This window comes from Polypterus senegalus, chromosome 7, assembly GCF_016835505.1.
Source record: "Polypterus senegalus isolate Bchr_013 chromosome 7, ASM1683550v1, whole genome shotgun sequence".
Taxonomy (NCBI): Eukaryota; Metazoa; Chordata; class Cladistia; order Polypteriformes; family Polypteridae; genus Polypterus; species Polypterus senegalus.
This window is the reverse complement of record NC_053160.1, coordinates 44,623,757-44,643,071: the sequence shown is the minus strand read 5'-3', so window position 1 is coordinate 44,643,071 and position 19,315 is coordinate 44,623,757. Positions and strand designations below refer to the sequence as shown.

General features: G+C 36.4%; 1 protein-coding gene across 2 annotated transcripts in view; it reads left to right on the top strand.

The window, feature by feature from the left end:
* fras1 (Fraser extracellular matrix complex subunit 1) overlaps window positions 1-19,315 on the top strand; it is a 304,511-nt gene that overhangs the window by 99,872 nt on the left and 185,324 nt on the right. For both annotated transcript variants that reach the window (XM_039758545.1, XM_039758544.1), the window contains exons 7-9: window positions 721-804; window positions 9,820-9,921; window positions 11,916-12,107. In XM_039758545.1, coding sequence (XP_039614479.1) covers window positions 721-804; window positions 9,820-9,921; window positions 11,916-12,107 — 378 coding nt within the window. The remainder of the gene's footprint in view (window positions 1-720; window positions 805-9,819; window positions 9,922-11,915; window positions 12,108-19,315) is intronic.

Here is a 19,315-nt window from a genome sequence, read left to right as displayed (position 1 = left end):
TGTTTTTTTTGTTTGTTTTTACTTTCCAGAAAGCAAAAGGTGATGTTGAATTTATATTTAAATATTAATATCACTGTGGCCATTTCTGTTTTGTAATATTTTCAACAGGAATCAGTAACTTCAAGTGTCATGTTTTATTTAAATCAGGAAGGTAAAATATACCATTTTAATATCTGGTAAATCCTTAATGTTAATAGTCAAACAAATTATATTGATAAAAGCAGAAAAAGTCTTCCATGAAATTTGTACAGGACACATTGATTTTCTTTTGATTTCATGGTTCTCATTATCCATTTTTTGAGGCCACATTAATCAACTGCAAGTTAAGATCCCATGTCAGATAGTTACAGTATTTACTTTATGTATACTGCCCTATTGGTAAATGGAAATGCTTTTATATACTTACATGGAAGTGGTCCCGAGAGATAAAGTAAAGCAGACAACTTTGGGAAAGCTGTTTTTGATGCAGAAGGATCTTGTATAAAGTAGACCTTTGTCTATAAAATCATGATTCAGAGATAAAGCTGGAGCCTATGACAACCCTACCCTACCTACCAGTGAGTGAACTCCATGAGTCTAATACAATATTAGCACGGGCACTACCACAGAATGCTGTGCAATTCTGAGTATTGCTATGGAAACAAAAAACAAAGCAAGACGTTTAAATTTGTCACTTCCTTTTCAGGTTTTCTTGACTTTGTGTTTTTTTTTTCTCTTCAGGAGGAGAATCTGATTATCTATCCTGGACAGTGCTGTCCCCAGTGCGTGCCCAACTCCTGTTTTGTATCTGGAACAGAGTACAAGGTAACCTTGTACTAAGTTGAAAACTAAAAAGTTTAATTTTTGCAATATGCATTCTGTTTTCTTTGTACAGGGCAGAATCAAATAAGAAACCGTTTTTGAAACTTTTGAAGTTATATTGAAAAGCTTTAATAAAGGATGTTATTACAGAAAGTTGAAAATGGACTCCATTTCCAACAAATGTTTTGCCTTGCAGCCAATTACCTGATGGGCTGTGGCATATTAAAATGAAATGGTTGACACAATGGTGGAGGGAACACTGCTGCTCCTCCCTTTTAACAACACTTTTGTTAAAATTAGCATTGAACTTCACACTTTTTGCAATTGGGAGTGTGTGATATGTATTGTCTGCAATATCTTAATTGTTGTTTTAACGATGTGCAAGCTGAAATTTACATTTCACATTCATTGTCTAATGTAACCTATTAGGATAGACACTGTGCGTGTGTGCACAGTCAGCGCACCACTAGTTTAGGTAACATAACTACCTAAAATTGAGTGAGTAAACAGAGCCAGGGATAAACAGCCTTTCAATCTACGTTGTTAGATTTAATTGCAAGATGTCGATTATCCTCACTTGCGTGGAGGTAGTTTTGGCTTTGAAAAGACTGATGTTGTTTAAAAGACGTCAATCTGCAAACTATGCTGGAAATAATTTGCTGTAAAAGACGGCTCGACAACTAACTTGTTTCACCATATATAAAGTGAAACTGATCTAGTACAGAGCCCTGTAGGCATCAGGCAAAAAAAAAATCAATTTGAATGAATTATTAATCTGTTCGAACAAATTATGTAATTCATTTGAACAGATTATTTCTGTTTACTCAAGAAGTATATGCCTTTCGGGCTTGTTTAATTTGGCAAGCCGTTTTGGTTGGGGTGTCCTTGATTCCAAACCACATTTTTTTTATTTCATTATCTTCACCCTGCTCCATCCACCTCTATGGCTGCAGAAGTTGGAGTAGGTGATGACACGAGGGAGGGAGCAAAATAAAACTCTTTTACCAGCAATTTAAAAAAAAGGGAATACAGATAAGGCCAGGCTCCGCACACTGCTATTAAAAAAAGAGATGAAGAGCTACTTGAGGATACCTAAGGTGGAAAGTGAAGTAAATCCACTTGAGTGGTAAAAACACAAAAAGTACACTTTTCCAAATTGGGTAACCTGCAAAAGGGTACCTGTGCATACCTGCCCTCAAGCAGCACCAGAGGAAATGTTGTAACATGTAACTGTGCTGCTCTGAAGTCAAATGATGTGAACAGAATGGTGTTTCTGTCACACAACTTGAAGTTACCTCAGTAGAATTTTACAATTGTTTTATTTTTTTCTGATACCTTTGTGCAGTATTGAACAGAACTTGTTTACAAATGCTGTAGTTTTTTTTGTGCAGTATCTGACAAAATTTAAATTTTTACACTATAGTACAGAATGTTAGATTTTTGATCTTGCTTGTATGCTGCGCAATTCACCTTACAAGTTTTTGCTTATCCAGACTGTTCATGCCATGTACTACAAATATGATTTGTGTTTTATTTCCTTTTGGATTCATATCTTGTTTACATTAAGGGGAAGGGTCTGTTTAAAATGCTCTCACTATAATAGTTTTGTTGGTCTTAATGCATTTTTTCCGTAAATCCTGTAGGCCACTTTGAAATGGCTTACTCCTACTTGCACTGTTTGATGTCAGTAATGCTTTGATGATTTTAATGTTTTTGTGTTATTTTACTTTAGTTATAAGTAAATAAATAAGACATGTTTTCCTAAACTGTTTTTTCCATTAATCTCATTAGTAAGCTACAATTAATATCCTGTTATCAAGACCAAGCTAGATCAATAAGACTTTTACAAACACATTTTTAAAGGGTGAAAAAAAATTATCTAATTATTGTTATCATCAAAGTCCCAGAAAATATTAAGATATAATTTTTTGCCAATATCGCCCACTTCTGTTGATTACTTTTTGTATTGAATTTGAATTTATTTTTATGGGCTTTGCCTTGACTGAGTTTGCAGCCTCAGAGACAACTGATTTGAATCTTTTTGCGATTCACTGGAAGAAACTTTCTATTGATTTCCCTCTTCTGCCTGATGCCTGATTTGTGAACATTTTTCTTGCATTGTGGAGACCTAGGAACTGGGAATGTTCTGTCTTCTCAATTAAACTGGATATACTGGATTGCTGTTGATACTTCAACTGGAAAAATGATCTGGTGTTCACACCTACCGAGCTTCCGGCGCTAAGGTGATTACACCTGTAATACCTGCGGTTATATGTATATGGTTATATGTTCGAACCTCCGAATTCTGGTAATTATCTTCATACACATCTTATAATCTCTCATTTTTTAAATAAATCAATTCTCAAGTTGCATCAGTCTATGCTTCTACTGGATTTTTTGCTGCATTGCTATTGCCACTCATTTGTGTCAGCACCGTGCCCAAGTCTCACTTTCTCTACTGTGCTGTGCTGCTTAAGTGTGCTCTGCTATTGAAGTATTGGCTTTAACTATGCTGAAATACTCTTGTGATAAACTCAATCATATTAAACAGTTTGTCCAGAGCAAATGGTCAGACTGGAATGCTCTAAAAGACAGTGGTATTGTGTGGTCCCCAAAAGATTTACATAACTCATCTGGTCGATGCCATTGCCGGGCTGCACATGGAAAGTTCATCAGTGGCATTTGTTCAGGAATACGCTGTACTACTCATTACTTTGGAAATAAGAGTGTCAGTGTTCCAAATTTGCAATATGCTAAAATAAACTCTGGTTATTGATCTTTGCAGAACAACCCTCATTATCTAATAGTGCATTGTTTAATAGAAGATCTCTTAATGGAAAAGCTTTGGTGCTATCAGAATTCATTACAGACTCCAAACTTGCCTAACAAAAACCAAACAAATTTACACTTGTTATCCCCAGGGGATGCTGCAGTTCCCCAAACTCCCACAATATGGGCTTGGACACAAGTTCGCCAATGAATAAAAGATTTTTATTGTGTGAAACTCTTATAATAAAGTGATTCCCACACCACAACCACAACTCTGTACTTTACTTTCATCTCTCTCTCTCTCTTTGCTCTGCTCCTCCTGGTGAGCTTTGTCTTCCTCCTCCCAACTCTGGCTTCCTGTGTTGAGGCTGGCAGCTCCTATTATGAATTTTATCTAACACCTGGGAGCACTTCTGGTGTCCCAAACTATGGCTCAGAAGCACTTCTGGGAGAGGTTGGAGCCTGACAAAGTAAGGCTCACAAGACCCCTCAGTGCCCCCTTGTGGCACCCATGAAACCCAAAAGAACTATCCCAAAGAACTACAGTCCCCAATGTACACTGTGGGTATCCACTGCGGTACTGTAAGCCGGGAGGCAGCCTTCTATCAGGTTGGGTGAGACAATATCCTGAATATACTGTCTTCCCTTGTCCTTCCATAATATTGGCTTCCTAATTGGTAAGAATCCTGCTGCAGCTCCGGCCAGGATGTCATTCCTAGTATGGAATCTCTTACGGAGATGACACCATCTGAATACATTTACTTTACAGAGGCTCACAGCTCAAGACAAGATGGATGGGTCTCTGCAATTGTTAGATCTGAGTTAAACATCAAAAGAATCCCAGTTGACGGCCAATTGTCTTTTGAATGTCTTACTCTTAAACTAATAACAAAATCTGGTCCTGTTTTACTTGTTGAGTCAGTCTTTTTTATCTGATATGACTGAATTATTAACCCACTTAAGTTCCCTTTCCCGAAAGTCATTTTTAATTGGTGATTTCAATATCCATATTGACATTCCTACACGTAAACTGAGAAATGAATTCCTGTCCTTGATAGACTGTTTTGACTTGAAGCAACATGTTGATTTTCCTACCTACTCTGTTGGTCATATATTAGACCTTATCTGCTTATCTGAAAAACACATATATAGCAGTGATTTAGGACTCTCAGACCATGAAGCAGTACTTTTCACTGTCTCATTACCTTTCCCTCCTCTTACCTGTAAATATCAAATTTCTTTCAGAAACCATAAAAATATCTGTCCCTCTGTCCTTGGTGGGTCTATTTCTGATCTTTTTCTGTCTTTACTATTCTGTATGCACTACAGAGTTTTATTGACTTCTATTACTCAGCCCTTCATTCAGCACTAGATAAGACAGCTCCTTTAAAACATAAGGAGGTTTCCTTTAAGTGTTCAGCTCAATGGTAAAGCTCAGAATAGTGGTCTATGAAAGCAGCTGGCTGACACCTTAGAGAATGTCACGTAACCCTCACTGTGCACATCTAGATTTTCTCTGACCGTCAAAGGAATTACAGAGATGCACTAACTCCAACTAAGAACGCACATTATGGCAGAATTATAGAAAGTGGCCATGATAACCTCAGGGTTTTGTTCTCAGTACTTAATAAGCTACTTCAGCCAGCATCTGGCCCAATTACCTCCTCTGCTGAAGTCTGTGAAAAATTCCACCACTTTTTCTGTAATAAAATTAAAAATCTAAATAATTCAACTTACAAATCCATCATCAATTTATACATTTTACTTTATTCCTACTCCATCCAGCTCCTTTTCTAAATTTTCACTAGTCACATCTGCATTTGTTAATGACCTGCTTTATAAGATGAGACCAACTACTTGTGTACTGAGCCCCATCCCCACCACACTTCTTAAATCCTGCCTTCATGCCATATTCCTGACTGTTACAACAATAATAGATATATCCCTTAACACTGGCATTGTGCCAGCCACTTTTAAAGTTGCTTCTATAGCTCCAGTGTTGAAAAAGTCTGGTCTTGATGCTGACAATGTTAACAAGTTTTGGTCTATTTCTCACTTGCATTTTCTGTCAGAAGTTCTCGAGCATGTTGTAGCTTCCCTGCTCACCAATTATTTAACTTCTAATAAATGGATGTAACCCTTTCAGTCTGGTTTCAGAGCGTAGCACAGCTGTGAAACTGCTCTGCTTCAGGTAACTAATGATTTGCTTATGGCAGCAAATTCTGGACAAATCAGCATATTAATTCTGATAGACCTCAGTGCAGCAATATATGACCCTGACAAACACGACATTCTGCTGTTCAGAATGGATAACATTATGCATATCTCTGGCACTGTCCTCTGGTGGTTTAAGTCCTATCTGACTGATAGGCAAAAGTTTGTTAGTCTTGGCAACAGCAGATCCAGCTCAGCACCAGTTACACAAGGAGTTCCTTGGGATGCTGTCCTCGGCCCTCTGCTGTTCGGTATCTATATGCTTCCCTTTGGACATATTATTTGTAGCCTTGGATTGGGTTATCACTTTTATGCAGATGATATTCAACTCTGTTTTAATGTTAAAAGTGAAACTTCAGCAGAGCTTTCTCAGCTCACAACTTGCTTCAGTGAAATTAAAACCTGGATGGAGCAAAACTAATTGCAACAAATGCTGAGAAACTTGTCCATGCTTTTATCACAACCCGCATCAATTATTGTAACTTCTTAATAGCAGGTGCCTCTTCAAATCTTATGTCACAGCTCCAGTTGATTCAAAACTCTGCTGCAAGAGTCCTTACACAAACTAGTGACAGTGAGCACAGAACACCCATCCTGCTTTGCCTTCACTGGCTACCTGTGTCTTACAGTATTAATATAATTTTACATTCAGTCCTGTATCGGCCCGAATTTAACGCGGCCCCCAATTTTTTCATGAAGATTTTAGAAAAAAAAAAATCTGAATTTAACGTGATCCATTCATTTTTCATAAACAAATTCAAAGAAAATAAAATTCAATCAGATAATCATTTATTTAATAGGTAATATGACAAGTTACATTCATGTCAATAAAATTAAGTAGTAATGTGGAACAAAATTAATAGTATTAGGTAAGTTACAAGATACCTAAGTGAAAGAAAAATGAAAAAGGAAATATTTGATCAGAATCAGAACTGTTTTCAGAATCGGAACTCTTTGTTGGCGCATTGTTATCGTCAGTATGCTCGTTCATGCTTTCAGTCTCCCACAAAATGTCATCTTAAGTCCCATTTATATTATTGGAAATGCAGCATTTCTTCAAACCTTTAACTATCGATTCAGGTTCGATCTTCTGCCAGGCGGTCGCAACCCATTTTCCTAAAAGTGAGACTGAGGGTTTTTTTTTATTTTTCCTATAGGTGTTATTGGGTGATTGCCCGCTAATAGCCAATTGTTTTATTCTTTTCTTATCTTTAAAAGGTTTATTAACCACCACATCCAAGACTTGCAGCTGGGATGTCATACCACCCGGTATTATTGCAAGATCGGAATTCAATGTTTACATTTTTTCCTTTACACCTGACATGAGGTGGCCTCGAAATGCATTAAGGGATAGCATGGAGCGAGTGTTTCTCAGAGAACCTGGCCATTTTCCCCATTCAACAGTCTAATGCCAATTCCTCTGTCATCCAACCTTTTTCTTGGACCCGAAAAATGATTCCTGGATGCAGCTTTTCTTTGGGCATTGTTTTACGTTTCAATATAACGTAAGGTCGACGTTTTTGTCCATCAGCAGTAACAGCAAGCATAACAGTAATTCTGGACTTTTCGTAACCAGTTGACTTCAATAAGACTGATTTTTCACCTTATTTACCGTAAGGTTGGAAGGCATGTCAAAATAGACAGGTGTTTGGTCTGCATTTCTGATATTTCCAAGATTGTAGTTGTGCTTTTTGCATAATGTTATAATATGCTGCTGAAAATTCAACAATTTTTCAATAAAGTCGCCAGGAAGTTTTTGCGCGAGAGTTGTTCGCCGTCGTAGTGATAAACCGTTCCATTTCATCATTCTTTTAAACCAACCCATACTTGCTTTAAAGTCTGTTTTAGGGATGTTTAAATTAGCAGCCTCTTCTAACGCTTTACATTTTATAACTTCACGGGATATTGGAAATCCTTCATTTTGCTTTTCTATTACGAATTTTACCACTTGCTGCTCAACTTCTTTAAACCTTCCTATTTTGGGTCCACTAAAAGATTTTCTTGAGGAATTTGCATTTATATATTTCGTTATATCTTTTCTCCAGAGAAGGATGTTTACTTCTGGAACTCCGCATTTCCTTGAAGCTCTCATGTTGTGCGTTCTCTTTGCCTCGTTTGCAACCATAATCTTAAAATTCATATCGTAGGTTCTCCTGGTACCTTTATTTATTTGTCTCTTTGATGAGCCTTTTTTCTCAACACTACTATTATAACTTGTGTTAATTTTTTATGGGCAATAAAGAACCCGTCGCTAGAGCAAACATGCAAATTACTACTATAACAGTTGCAAGAGACGTGGACTACACTTACCTGTGAATCATAGACACAATAGCCACTTGCTGGCGTATGCTGGACGCGTGCCAGAATCTAAATGCTCGAAACCAGCGATTCCACTGGAGCTAGAAACTCTCGTGCAGTCTCGTGTACTCGAACCGATCCGAACTATACCGAATGCGGCACGCGCAACCAACACGCAGGTCGGTCGGAAGCATAGGCGTACTAATAAGAAGAGTTGTTACACTGAATTGCCTATTCCTCGAATTTAACATGACTCCACTTTTGAACGGGAAATATTTAGTCAAAAACGTTTGCGTTGTATTTGGGCCAATACGGTAACCTACAGTACAAAGCTTTATATGACCTTGCACCGGACTACATCAGTGACCTTCTCCATTACAATGCTCCTGTTTTCCCACTAAGGTTCTCTGATTCTGGCAATTTTGTTGTGCCTCATACTAACCTGCAGTATATGGGTCACAGGGTCTTTGGCTATGTAACATCCACACTTTGGAACAACTTCCCTAAATTAATTAGATCGGCTGACACAGTTCATTCTTTAAAAAAAAAAAATAGCTTAAAACTCATTTATTCAGTAAGGCTTTTAAATTAGCATAACATTCTGCCCCTTCTGCCCTGGCCAGAATGGCAAATTTAAACAATGGAATGAGCTAGTTCATGTTCCCGCTTTATGGCACAGCCAGTGTCCCCAAAGACTGGAACTCCGTGAGCGCTATGATCTATATTTTATTTCCTTATTGCTAGTCTGAGGCCATTACTTACATTTTGTTTATGGTATTTGTTCCAGATTTGTAATTTTGTTGTTTAAACTAGGTTCTGCAGTGGTTAGCACTGCTCCCTCACTGCTCAGAAGACATTTTTCGCCACAATAGTCAGTCTAGCATAGTTGACAGATGATTCCCTAAATATCAGGGAAAATTTAGTGTAAAGACAATTTCACTGTTATAATCCACTCAAAACTAGTTCAGTTCTTCCTTTCGCATTGACTTCATTGAACATTTCCATGATTTTGCTTAACTCGTGATGAAGAGAACTCTGCGGGGTTCACTTATCACTGTACTTCAATTACTTATATTTTACACCCCCAGTCAGGATTAGCAAAAAATATCTTTGAGTTATTATGTAAAACAAGTTTTATGTGGTTTTGAACAAGATTATTTTGATACTTAAGACATCTACTTTTGATGCTGCAATTCTAGTAAAGCATAATTTATGTTGTAAAATGCATTACCCTCAGTTGGAACATTCTGTTAAAATCCAGTCACAGGAAACTGGTATGAAAAAGCTGTAGCAACCCAACAAGGTTCATAGATTTTATTTGGCAGTTGTTGCCTGGCTATTAATAAAAGCTTGTGTTATTTTGGGGAGTCTTTTAACAGTGTACTATACTTTTAAAAACAATTTCAGTATTTAAGTCTTCTTCAGTCTTGAAAGTTTAGTAACTTTCAATAATAAATAAGTTAGTTTCATTTTACTTGTAATACATCTTATTGAAAGTCAGAGTTCCACTATTTAGGGTGTTTTAGTCATAGTTAAATGGTCTATACAAACTTTCATCTCTTACAACTGATATATAAAGGAATCACAACCTGTTTCCCAAAAAGAAGATAGTTGATGGTTTGTTTCATTGGAGAAGTAATACAAAACAATTTTGCATCCTCTACAACCTTCATTCATCAGGCATATGAAAGATTCCATCGGATTTGTGAACTGCTAATTCCTTATCTTCTTTTGTAGCATGGTGCGCAGTGGAAGAAAAATGCTTGCACCATCTGTACGTGTATCAAAGGAGTGGCCCAATGCCACACACAGACGTGCAAACCACACACTTGTGATAAGGTGAGAGAGAGTAACCTGTGTTGTGTTTTAGCTGTAATATTTGTTTAGACACACCCCCTATCTGTAAAAGCTTAAATGAAAGTTGCATTACCTAAGTTACACTTTAATTGCATAAGTGGGAAATCAGATGCATTAAAGAGAGTGGAAGATGATTATTGTTGATTGGCTAAATTCTCCAAAACATTTTTTACAGTGAATAAACTGTGTTTGCTGGTGATGGGCAGTTTTTTTTATGCAAGGAGTGCATTTGCTCAATTCTTCTCAACCACTGGATCATGCGTTGCCACTCTTCTAATTGCATTTGTTTTACCAAGGAGGTGGTTTTGCATTGGCTGCTAGTGCATCATCAATTAATTTAAAAAAACTAAACTGTGACATAAGACCATAAAGGTTGAGAAACACTATATTAGCTGACCATAATGTAAACATAATGAGTACTGCCACTGAATATATAACACTGGCTGGCAGCACAGTAGCATAATTAGCCATGTGCCTAGCTGCCATCTCAAAACAAGCCTTAAAGGATCCCTCCCCCTTCCATTGTAAAAATGAGACCCCATCAAATAGCATTGGAAGATTTATTACTATTTACAAGGCATTTCTTTTTTCATGATGGAAGAAAAAGAATGACACATATACATAGATACTGGGAAGCTTTGCCCAGAGACTTTAAAGAATTGAAAGATACAGTCCCATGCCACAGTTTTCTAGTTTGTGCCCACTTTTTGTATTTTGTTTGTATTATTCATTTCATCTGCATTTCTTTTTGTTGTTTGAGGCACAGTGAAACAGTTGCTAGCACTGCTGCCTCACAGCTCAGATCACATTTTTGGCCACAATAATTGAATCAGCATAGTTGGCATACGTTTCCCTAGTTTTAAAGAAGGCAACCTTGTCGTTATAATATGCTAATAATAACACATGGTTTATTACTATTTACAAGGCATTACTTTCTTCTTGATGGAAGAAAAAAAGTAAAAAGTATCTGCACAGGTACACAGGGGGCCACGCCCAGAATGGCAAATTTAAACAATGGAATGAGCCAGTCCATGTTCCCGCTTTATGGCACAGCCAGTGTCCCCAAAGACTGGAACTCCGTGAGCGCTATGATCTATATTTTATTTCCTTATTGCTAGTCTGAGGCCATTTCTTACATTTTTTTTATGGTATTTGTTCCAGATTTGTAATTTGTTGTTTGAACTAGATTCTACAGTGGTTAGCACTGCTCCCTCACTGCTCAGAAGACATTTTTCGCCACAATAGTCAGTCTAGCATAGTTGACAGATGATTCCCTAAATATCAGGGAAAATTTAGTGTAAAGACAATTTCACTGTTATAATCCACTCAAAACTAGTTCAGTTCTTCCTTTCGCATTGACTTCATTGAACATTTCCATGATTTTGCTTAACTCATGATGAAGAGAACTCTGCGGGGTTCACTTATCACTGTACTTCAATTACTTATATTTTATACCCCCAGTCAGGATTAGCAAAAAATATCTTTGAGTTATTATGTAAAACAAGTTTTATGTGGTTTTGAACAAGATTATTTTGATACTTAAGACATCTACTTTTGATGTTGCAATTCTAGTAAAGCATAATTTATGTTGTAAAATGCATTACCCTCAGTTGGAACATTCTGTTAAAATCCAGTCACAGGAAGCTGGTATGAAAAAGCTGTAGCAACCCAACAAGGTTCATAGATTTTATTTGGCAGTATGGTAGATATGAAGTGGATTACAATCTGCTTTTAATGTAAGATTTTAAATTTATCTTTGAGTGAAGGAAATACAGTAATTGGGTTGCCTATCAAGTACTGTATAAAATGGGGGAAACTTTTATAGCAAAATTTGTCAAGTAAAGAAAGGTAATGTTTGTGTTGCAGAAATATTTCATCACTTTTAACAAATAAATAAAGTGTTTATTAATTTCTTTCATGTATTATTTTGTTAAGTGGTAAGATAGTTTAAAGGTCTTGTTCATCTTGATTTGCAGGGCCAAGTCAAAGTGTCCCTAATGGGCAAGTGCTGTGAGGTGTGTGTTTCATCCAAAGGCAGCTGTCTGTATGAAGGATTAAACCGCTACCATGGTGAAATGTGGAACAGTACTGCCTGCGAGTTCTGCATTTGTGAACGTGGACAAGTCTTATGCCACAAAGCAGAATGTGCCAAAGTGGAGTGTGCTTGGGTATGTAATATTCTGCAATATGCAAAATAATATGATTACTGATAGTTTAACTATACCACCACCTTTATTGTAGTGCACTTAGAAGTGGTTTTATATAAATGAAAAGCATTTCTTTCCAGAGGCAAAATTTTGTCAACTTTAAAATGTATAATTCTTGCGCTGTTCATCTGAATGAATGCTGATTAAGTTGATCAACCAATATAAAAATGAAAATGTTTTAAAAATAAAATTTTGAATATGTGTAATTTCTTAATAAAACATCACTTTTTAAAGACTATTTAGGTTTACAAATTTACAAATGGTCATAACCCAAGAAGAATGTCAACTTAACTTTGAGGGGAGGAAAAAAGATGCTTAAATTATATTTATAAAAGTGATGTACCATGTGCACTGTATGCACTCTGGATGTATTAACAATATTTTCTTTCCTTCAAATGAGTAACTGTAACAGGTAAAAATGGAGAGTATTTGGGCTTAACATAGGAGTATTAATCTGAAGAGGATAGTAGTGTATCTGTTTTCTGTGTGGGAACACTGAGCACTGATAAGTAATTTCAAAGGATTACCATGCTTTTACAGTAGCATTTCTTGTTAAACTTTTGGAGAATCTGACTTTCTGAAGCTTAGGGTATAATAACATAAAATGTCTAACCATGTCTGTCTGTGACGGTGGGGCAGCATGCTTCCAGCAAGTTTAACTGAGACATCTTGCTAGTTTAAGTCTGCAAAGCTAATGAAATGAACTGACATTTATTTTATGAAATATAATCAAACACAACACCAAGAAGTCTCAAAAGTGGAATATTCTTGAGATTTATTTGTATATCAGAAGGTATTGATTTATGTTAAGTATCAAATGGAACAAGGCTGGGGCAGGTAAATATGCTACTGTAGCAAATGACTGTTTACAGGCTAGGTAAATTTTTGCATGTCAATGTAATTTTATAGAAACTGATTTGATTTAAAATCTTGTATTTTCATTAACCATGTCTGACACAAAGAGAACATGAGGGAACCTAAAAAACCAAAGAAATATACGCTACCGTTGAAATGTTTGGGGTCACCCAGAAGTTTCATGTTTTTGAGAGCGATTTACACTTTTTATTATCAAGACATCATTAAACTGATGTAAAAATATAGCCAAGACATTATTAGTGTTTATAGATTAAAAAGATTAAATTAGATAAAACTTTATTTGTCCCCGGGGGAAACTTGTCTTTTTACAGTAGATAGATAGATAGATAGATAAGAAAAACTTGGCAGTCACAATGAGCCATCATTCAACACTTTTAGTGAATAATGTGTGGGCTGAATGTACTCAGTGTTAGTGTTAGTTAGAGAGAGGATGTTTAGCATTAATCATAATGCCACTTGGCTCTTTTTTGTATCTTATAACTGAATCCATCCATCCATCCATCCATTTTCCCCATTTACCCACTGAATCCGAACACAGGGTCACGGGGTCTGCTGGAGCCAATCCCAGCCAACACAGGGCACAAGGCAGGAACCAATCCCAGGCATGGTGCCAACCCACCACAGTATAACTGAATCTGTCATTTTAATTACTTGCTTGATTTGGTGTGCCTCTCTTGAGGTTTCATTTGTGTTAGGTAGAATGCCCAGAGGGGACTGGGCAGTCTAATGGTCTGGAATCCCTACAGATTTAATTTTTTTCTCCAGCCGTCTGGAGTTTTTTTTTTGTTTTTTTTTCTGTCCACCCTGGCCATTAGACCTTACTCTTATTCTATGTTAATTAATGTTGACTTATTTTATTTTCTTACTGTGTCTTTTATTTTTCTATTCTTCATTATGTAAAACACTTTGAGCTACTTTTTTGTATGAAAATGTGCTATATAAATAAAATGTTGTTGTTGAGGTGATGCTACTAGACTAGCACTCTACAGCAGTTTGGTGTGGTGAAAGTCAATAACCAGTTCCTTACTTTTGCTGATGTTTAGTTGCAGACAATTGTTTCTGCACCATGAAACAAAATTCTCTGACTCCTACAATCTGTCTTTTTTCCCTTTTATCAATATGATTCAGAACTGCAGAGTCATCTGAGAATTTCTGCAAGTCACATTGGCCTGGTGTTTATATATATATATATATATATATATATATATATATATATATATATATATATATATATATATATATATATATATATATATATATATATATATATATATATATATATATATATATATATATATATATATATAGTCTGATGTATACAGAGTCAAGACAAAAGTAGATATGACTGTTCTTTGTGGTGTTCCAGTGTTACTCACATCTGTGTCAGAAATATAGTCTTTGAGTCTCACAAACTGCAGTCTGCCTGTCTGCTAGACAGATTATCCAGGACACCATTGGCTCATACACGTGCATATCTCTGAGCTTACCCCTTAACAGAGAGGGCTGGATGGTACTGAAGAAATCAAAATACATAATTCTCACAGTGTTTTCAGATTTGTCTAAGTGAGAATAAGCCTTAGGAGCAGATAGAAAATTGCACCCTCTATTCCAATATTTGTCCTATAGGCAAACTATAGTAGGTGTAGGAGTTCTACCACAAGATGATTCGTATAGTCTAGGACCAGCCTCTCAAAGGTTACCCTGATGTGAGATGTAAGTTCCCACACAGAAACAATTCAGGGTGTTTTCCACAGCAGTGGCACTTTCTGGAGCCTTATGGACAAACTGAACAGGCGACAGATGACACCACAATGGCCTTAAGAACTCAAGAACAGACTCCATCTGGTCCTGCAGCTTTTCCTTTTTCCTCAGTTGTCTCCTTGCTTGGTGTCCAGTTATGGACAACCCATAACGATGGTCGGAGCTGAACTTGTCAATGGCAATTCCAGTTGATGTAGTAGGAGTTGTTAATATAGTAGGGATGTTGTGGGGGAACTGGTCATTAAAAGAAAGTGGCAGTGGGAGGAAAAAATCTATTAAAAATTGGATCAGGTTGTTAGCTTTGTCCTTATTCTCTTCTAGCACCTGAGCCCTGGATTGCTTGAGTCTAGTAATTATGCCCTATCCTTCCCAGATATCTTTCATGTTATTCTGAATGAGCTTGCTTTCTTTTTTAGCTTTATAATCTTTCTTTCCTTCACTCAACTTTTTCTTTAGCATTCACTGTGCATCCTTCAGAACTTCTTTATCACCCTATTTGAATGTTGCATTGTTCTCTTTTAGAAGACCATTTAGCTCTTTAGTAGTCCAGGGCTTATTGTTTGGAAAGCAACACAATGTATTTGAGGACACAAGAGTTAATATAGTCTGTTACTGACCAGTGGCCGAATCCCTCAATATCATCCCCATGTGACATGCACATCATTTCCCTGTCTGTCTTTTAGATATCATTCAGAGACATTTCATCTGCCAGACTCCACTTTCTCAATATCTAGATTGTAATGGTTTTCATCTAATAAAAGCCTGGTAGCTGGAAATAAGACGAATGATGTTCTGGTTAGATCTGCCCAAAGGTATCAGTAGTTTACACTTAAAGGCATCTTTATCAACTGAAAAGAGCAAATGCCCTTAGTTCCTTAGTCATTTTCAATGTAGATACTATATATACAAGGCTTGACCAAGCTTTTCTAATACTTAGGTCAACTTGCTGCACTGGGTATGTATCAAATTTTGAGCCCATTTTTAACTGCTGCTATACAGAAGACAATGGATCCATCTGGTTTTGATACAAGTATAATAGGGCTACACCAGTTATTTTTACGTTTGCAAATTACCCCTGATTCAAACATCTGCTTTACGTTCTGGTGGACTATGTTCTGTCTTGCTTCTGGAGTGCACATAGTTTCACCGGGAAGGAAAGAAAAAACATCACCATTTCTATCAAAAATAAAATGTCCTGCTGCTTTTGAGTAGCTTACTGTTGAGGATCCATTTGTGTAACACCCCACTTGGTATCATTTGTCCTGTCTGAGCTGCTGACTTACAGGACTGAGGAAACAGAAGTTTTATGTTGACACTTGCAGGAACAGTGCTCAATCTTTATTTAATATCAGAGCTTTAAGTCAAACACGAAGTTCCTAGCTGTCTGTGTTACAACAGCTCCAATTCTTGAGTTTAAAGGAACCCATAGATGATTTCTTCAACAACAACAACAACAACATTTATTTATATAGCACATTTTCATACAAACAGTAGCTCAAAGTGCTTTACATATTAAAGAATAGAAAAATGAAAGACATAATTATAAAAAATAAATCAACATTAACATCGAATAAGAGTAAGGTTCAATGGCCAGGGGACAGAAAAACAAAAACTCCAGACGGCTGGAGAAAAATAAAATCTGTAGGGATTCCAGACCATGATACCAGTCCCTCTGGGCATTCTACCTAACATAAATGAAACAGTCCTCTTTGGATTTAGGATTCTCACGGAAAGGCTTGATGATGATGATGGTCACGTAGACTTCTTCCTTTTAATCCGTCCATCATTGTTGGAGCATCATGAAGCTTTGAGTAGGTGGAGGTGGCGCAGGCCACCACCACAAAGAAACCGGAAAAAGAAACAGAAAAGAGAGTAGGGGTCAGTACCGATTTTAGAGCCACCATGAATAGTTGTTATGATGAATTGAACATACAGAGTATCAGGATTAAGTTAAATTACGATTAAAATGAAGTTATAAAAGGCCATGTTAAAGTAATGTGTTTTCAGCAGTGTTTTAAAGTGCTCTACTGTATCAGCCTGGCGAATTCCTATTGGCAGGCTATTCCAGATTTTAGGTGCATAACAGCAGAAGGCCGCCTCACCACTTCTTTTAAGTTTTGTTCTTGGAATTCTAAGGAGACACTCATTTGAGGATCTGAGGTTATGATTTGGAATATAAGGTGTCAGACATTCCGATATATAAGATGGGGCGAGATTATTTAAGGCTTTATAAATGATAAGCAGAATTTTAAAGTCAATTCTGAATGACACAGGTAACCAGTGTAGTGACGCTAAGACTGGTGTGATGTGTTCTGATTTTCTTTTCCTAGTTAGGATTCTAGCAGCTGCATTCTGCACTAGTTGCAAACGATTTATATCTTTTTTGGGTAGTCCAGAGAGGAGTGCATTACAGTAATCTAGTCGACTGAAAACAAACGCGTGAACTAATTTCTCAGCATCTTTCAGTGATATAAGAGGTCTAACTTTACTTATGTTTCTTAAGTGAAAAAATGCTGTCCTAATGATCTGATTAATATGTGATTTAAAATTCAGATTACAGTCAACAATCACCCCTAAGCTTTTTACCTCCGTCTTGACTTTTAATCCTAATGTATCCAGTTTATTTCTAATAGCCTCATTGTATCCATTATTGCTGATCACTAAAATTTCAGTTTTCTCTTTATTTAACTTGAGAAAATTACTATTCATCCATTCTGAGATACTAGTCAGACATTGTGTTAGTGAATTCAAGAGAACTCAACTGTAGAGAGAAAGGTGTAGCTGTGGCTGGGACAGGGTACAGAGGCAGCCTGGACAAGAGAACAGAAGAACACGACAACAGGCACATAAATGGCTATAAAGACTCGAAGCAACCTGCGATGAGTACTGTACACAATATGGCAGCAGCTGAACTGACATCTGGCAGTCTAAGGGTATTTTTCTTTTGCATTAGAATGGTATTTAAAAGAGTGTATTTAGTGAGTATGAAGTGCAAAGGGACGAGGTGCAGTGTGAACAACCACTGTATATACAACTCTTCAATGCAGTTGCATTCCCATTTTCTGCCATATCTGGAAAGCCAGGAGAAGCTAATGAACCAAGGGATGTGTAATGAAAGACCATCAGAACTCAGAAAATAATTTCATTTATTTGGTGCATGCCTCAACACCAATAACAGTAATATAATACCAACAGGCATGAAGAACACAAAGAATAAACCATACATATACAATATATACCTACAAGAGCATCAAGAATTGAATAATTCTGAGAATACTGATCAGTTTAATTCAATCATAGTTCACTGTATTTACTCTTAACTGCATTAAATTGGATTACTTTGACAAAGGAGATAAGAGTGTGCTACAAAAAATGTATTGTTATCTCCAATATCAAAATTCTATGTACTATCTTATCATACTCAGACAGAAGAATTGTAACCATCCTCCTCCCAAAAATGAGCAAAAATCAGATTTTCTTTAGAAAAAGTTATGCAAAGCAGCCTAGAACCTGGCAAAAAGTCATTAATGCTTTTCTAAAATAAACCTGCTGAGCCTTTGCCTCTAGTTTGTTTCCTGTGATGTTTTACTACGAGTGGAGCTATGTCTTAATTGTCTCTCTGTTTACATACCAGCCATAAAATAGATATTGATTATTGGTCAGGATGTAATTTTGGTAAGCTCAACAGAACTGAAATTCATAAAACAAAATTCAAATTACAATAAGAAATTTTCAGATGTATTAAACTGTAAATGAAAGTGCAAGTCCATTGTCTGATTTTTACCAAGTCTATATAGTATTTCCTATGTACTTCATTTCTGTTTTTTTAGATAATGGTGTTGCTAATTTTCTAGCCAAAGAGCTTTATATACTATTTTAATTTTTAGGTCAGGGCACGTTTACTTTTATTGTTCAAACAGCTTCACTTAAATGTAATTTCTTTCATTTTTACAGTTCGTCAATAATATGGCTAGTGTTAAGCAGGAAGTTAATTATTGGTTAACACAAAAAGAATAATAAACTGTAGAGCTGTGCTACAAACACACATTATAGAACACTATGTACCTACAGTATCTTTCTCTTGTGCTGTTTCTTAACCACTTTCAGCATTCTATAATATGTTACATGTACTTAAGAGAATACCAGTTACCCTGTCCAGCAGTGCAAGAAAAAAGATGCTTATTTCTGTTGGACAGTCCTGTCTCAGTATTGCAAATAGTAGCTTGGCAATGACTTATTATTGCATGACTGTTAATCATCATTAAGCCTAGTGTTAAGTTAAAAGAAAAATGGTATTGTATCCTAATTCAAACACATTGCAGGTGAAGTTGGAGTGTTAAATGCAAATGTGTTATTTTATTTTTTCTTAAAATAAATTGTAGCTTGAGGCCAGCAACCCATGGTGCCTATGTTGCAATATTTAGAAACACTTTTGGAATTGACCTTTCTGAAAAACATAACATTATGCTTCAGTTTCATATGTGGTTAGATTTCTTTAATGACTCATATTGCTTGTTAGAAAAGCAGCAAAC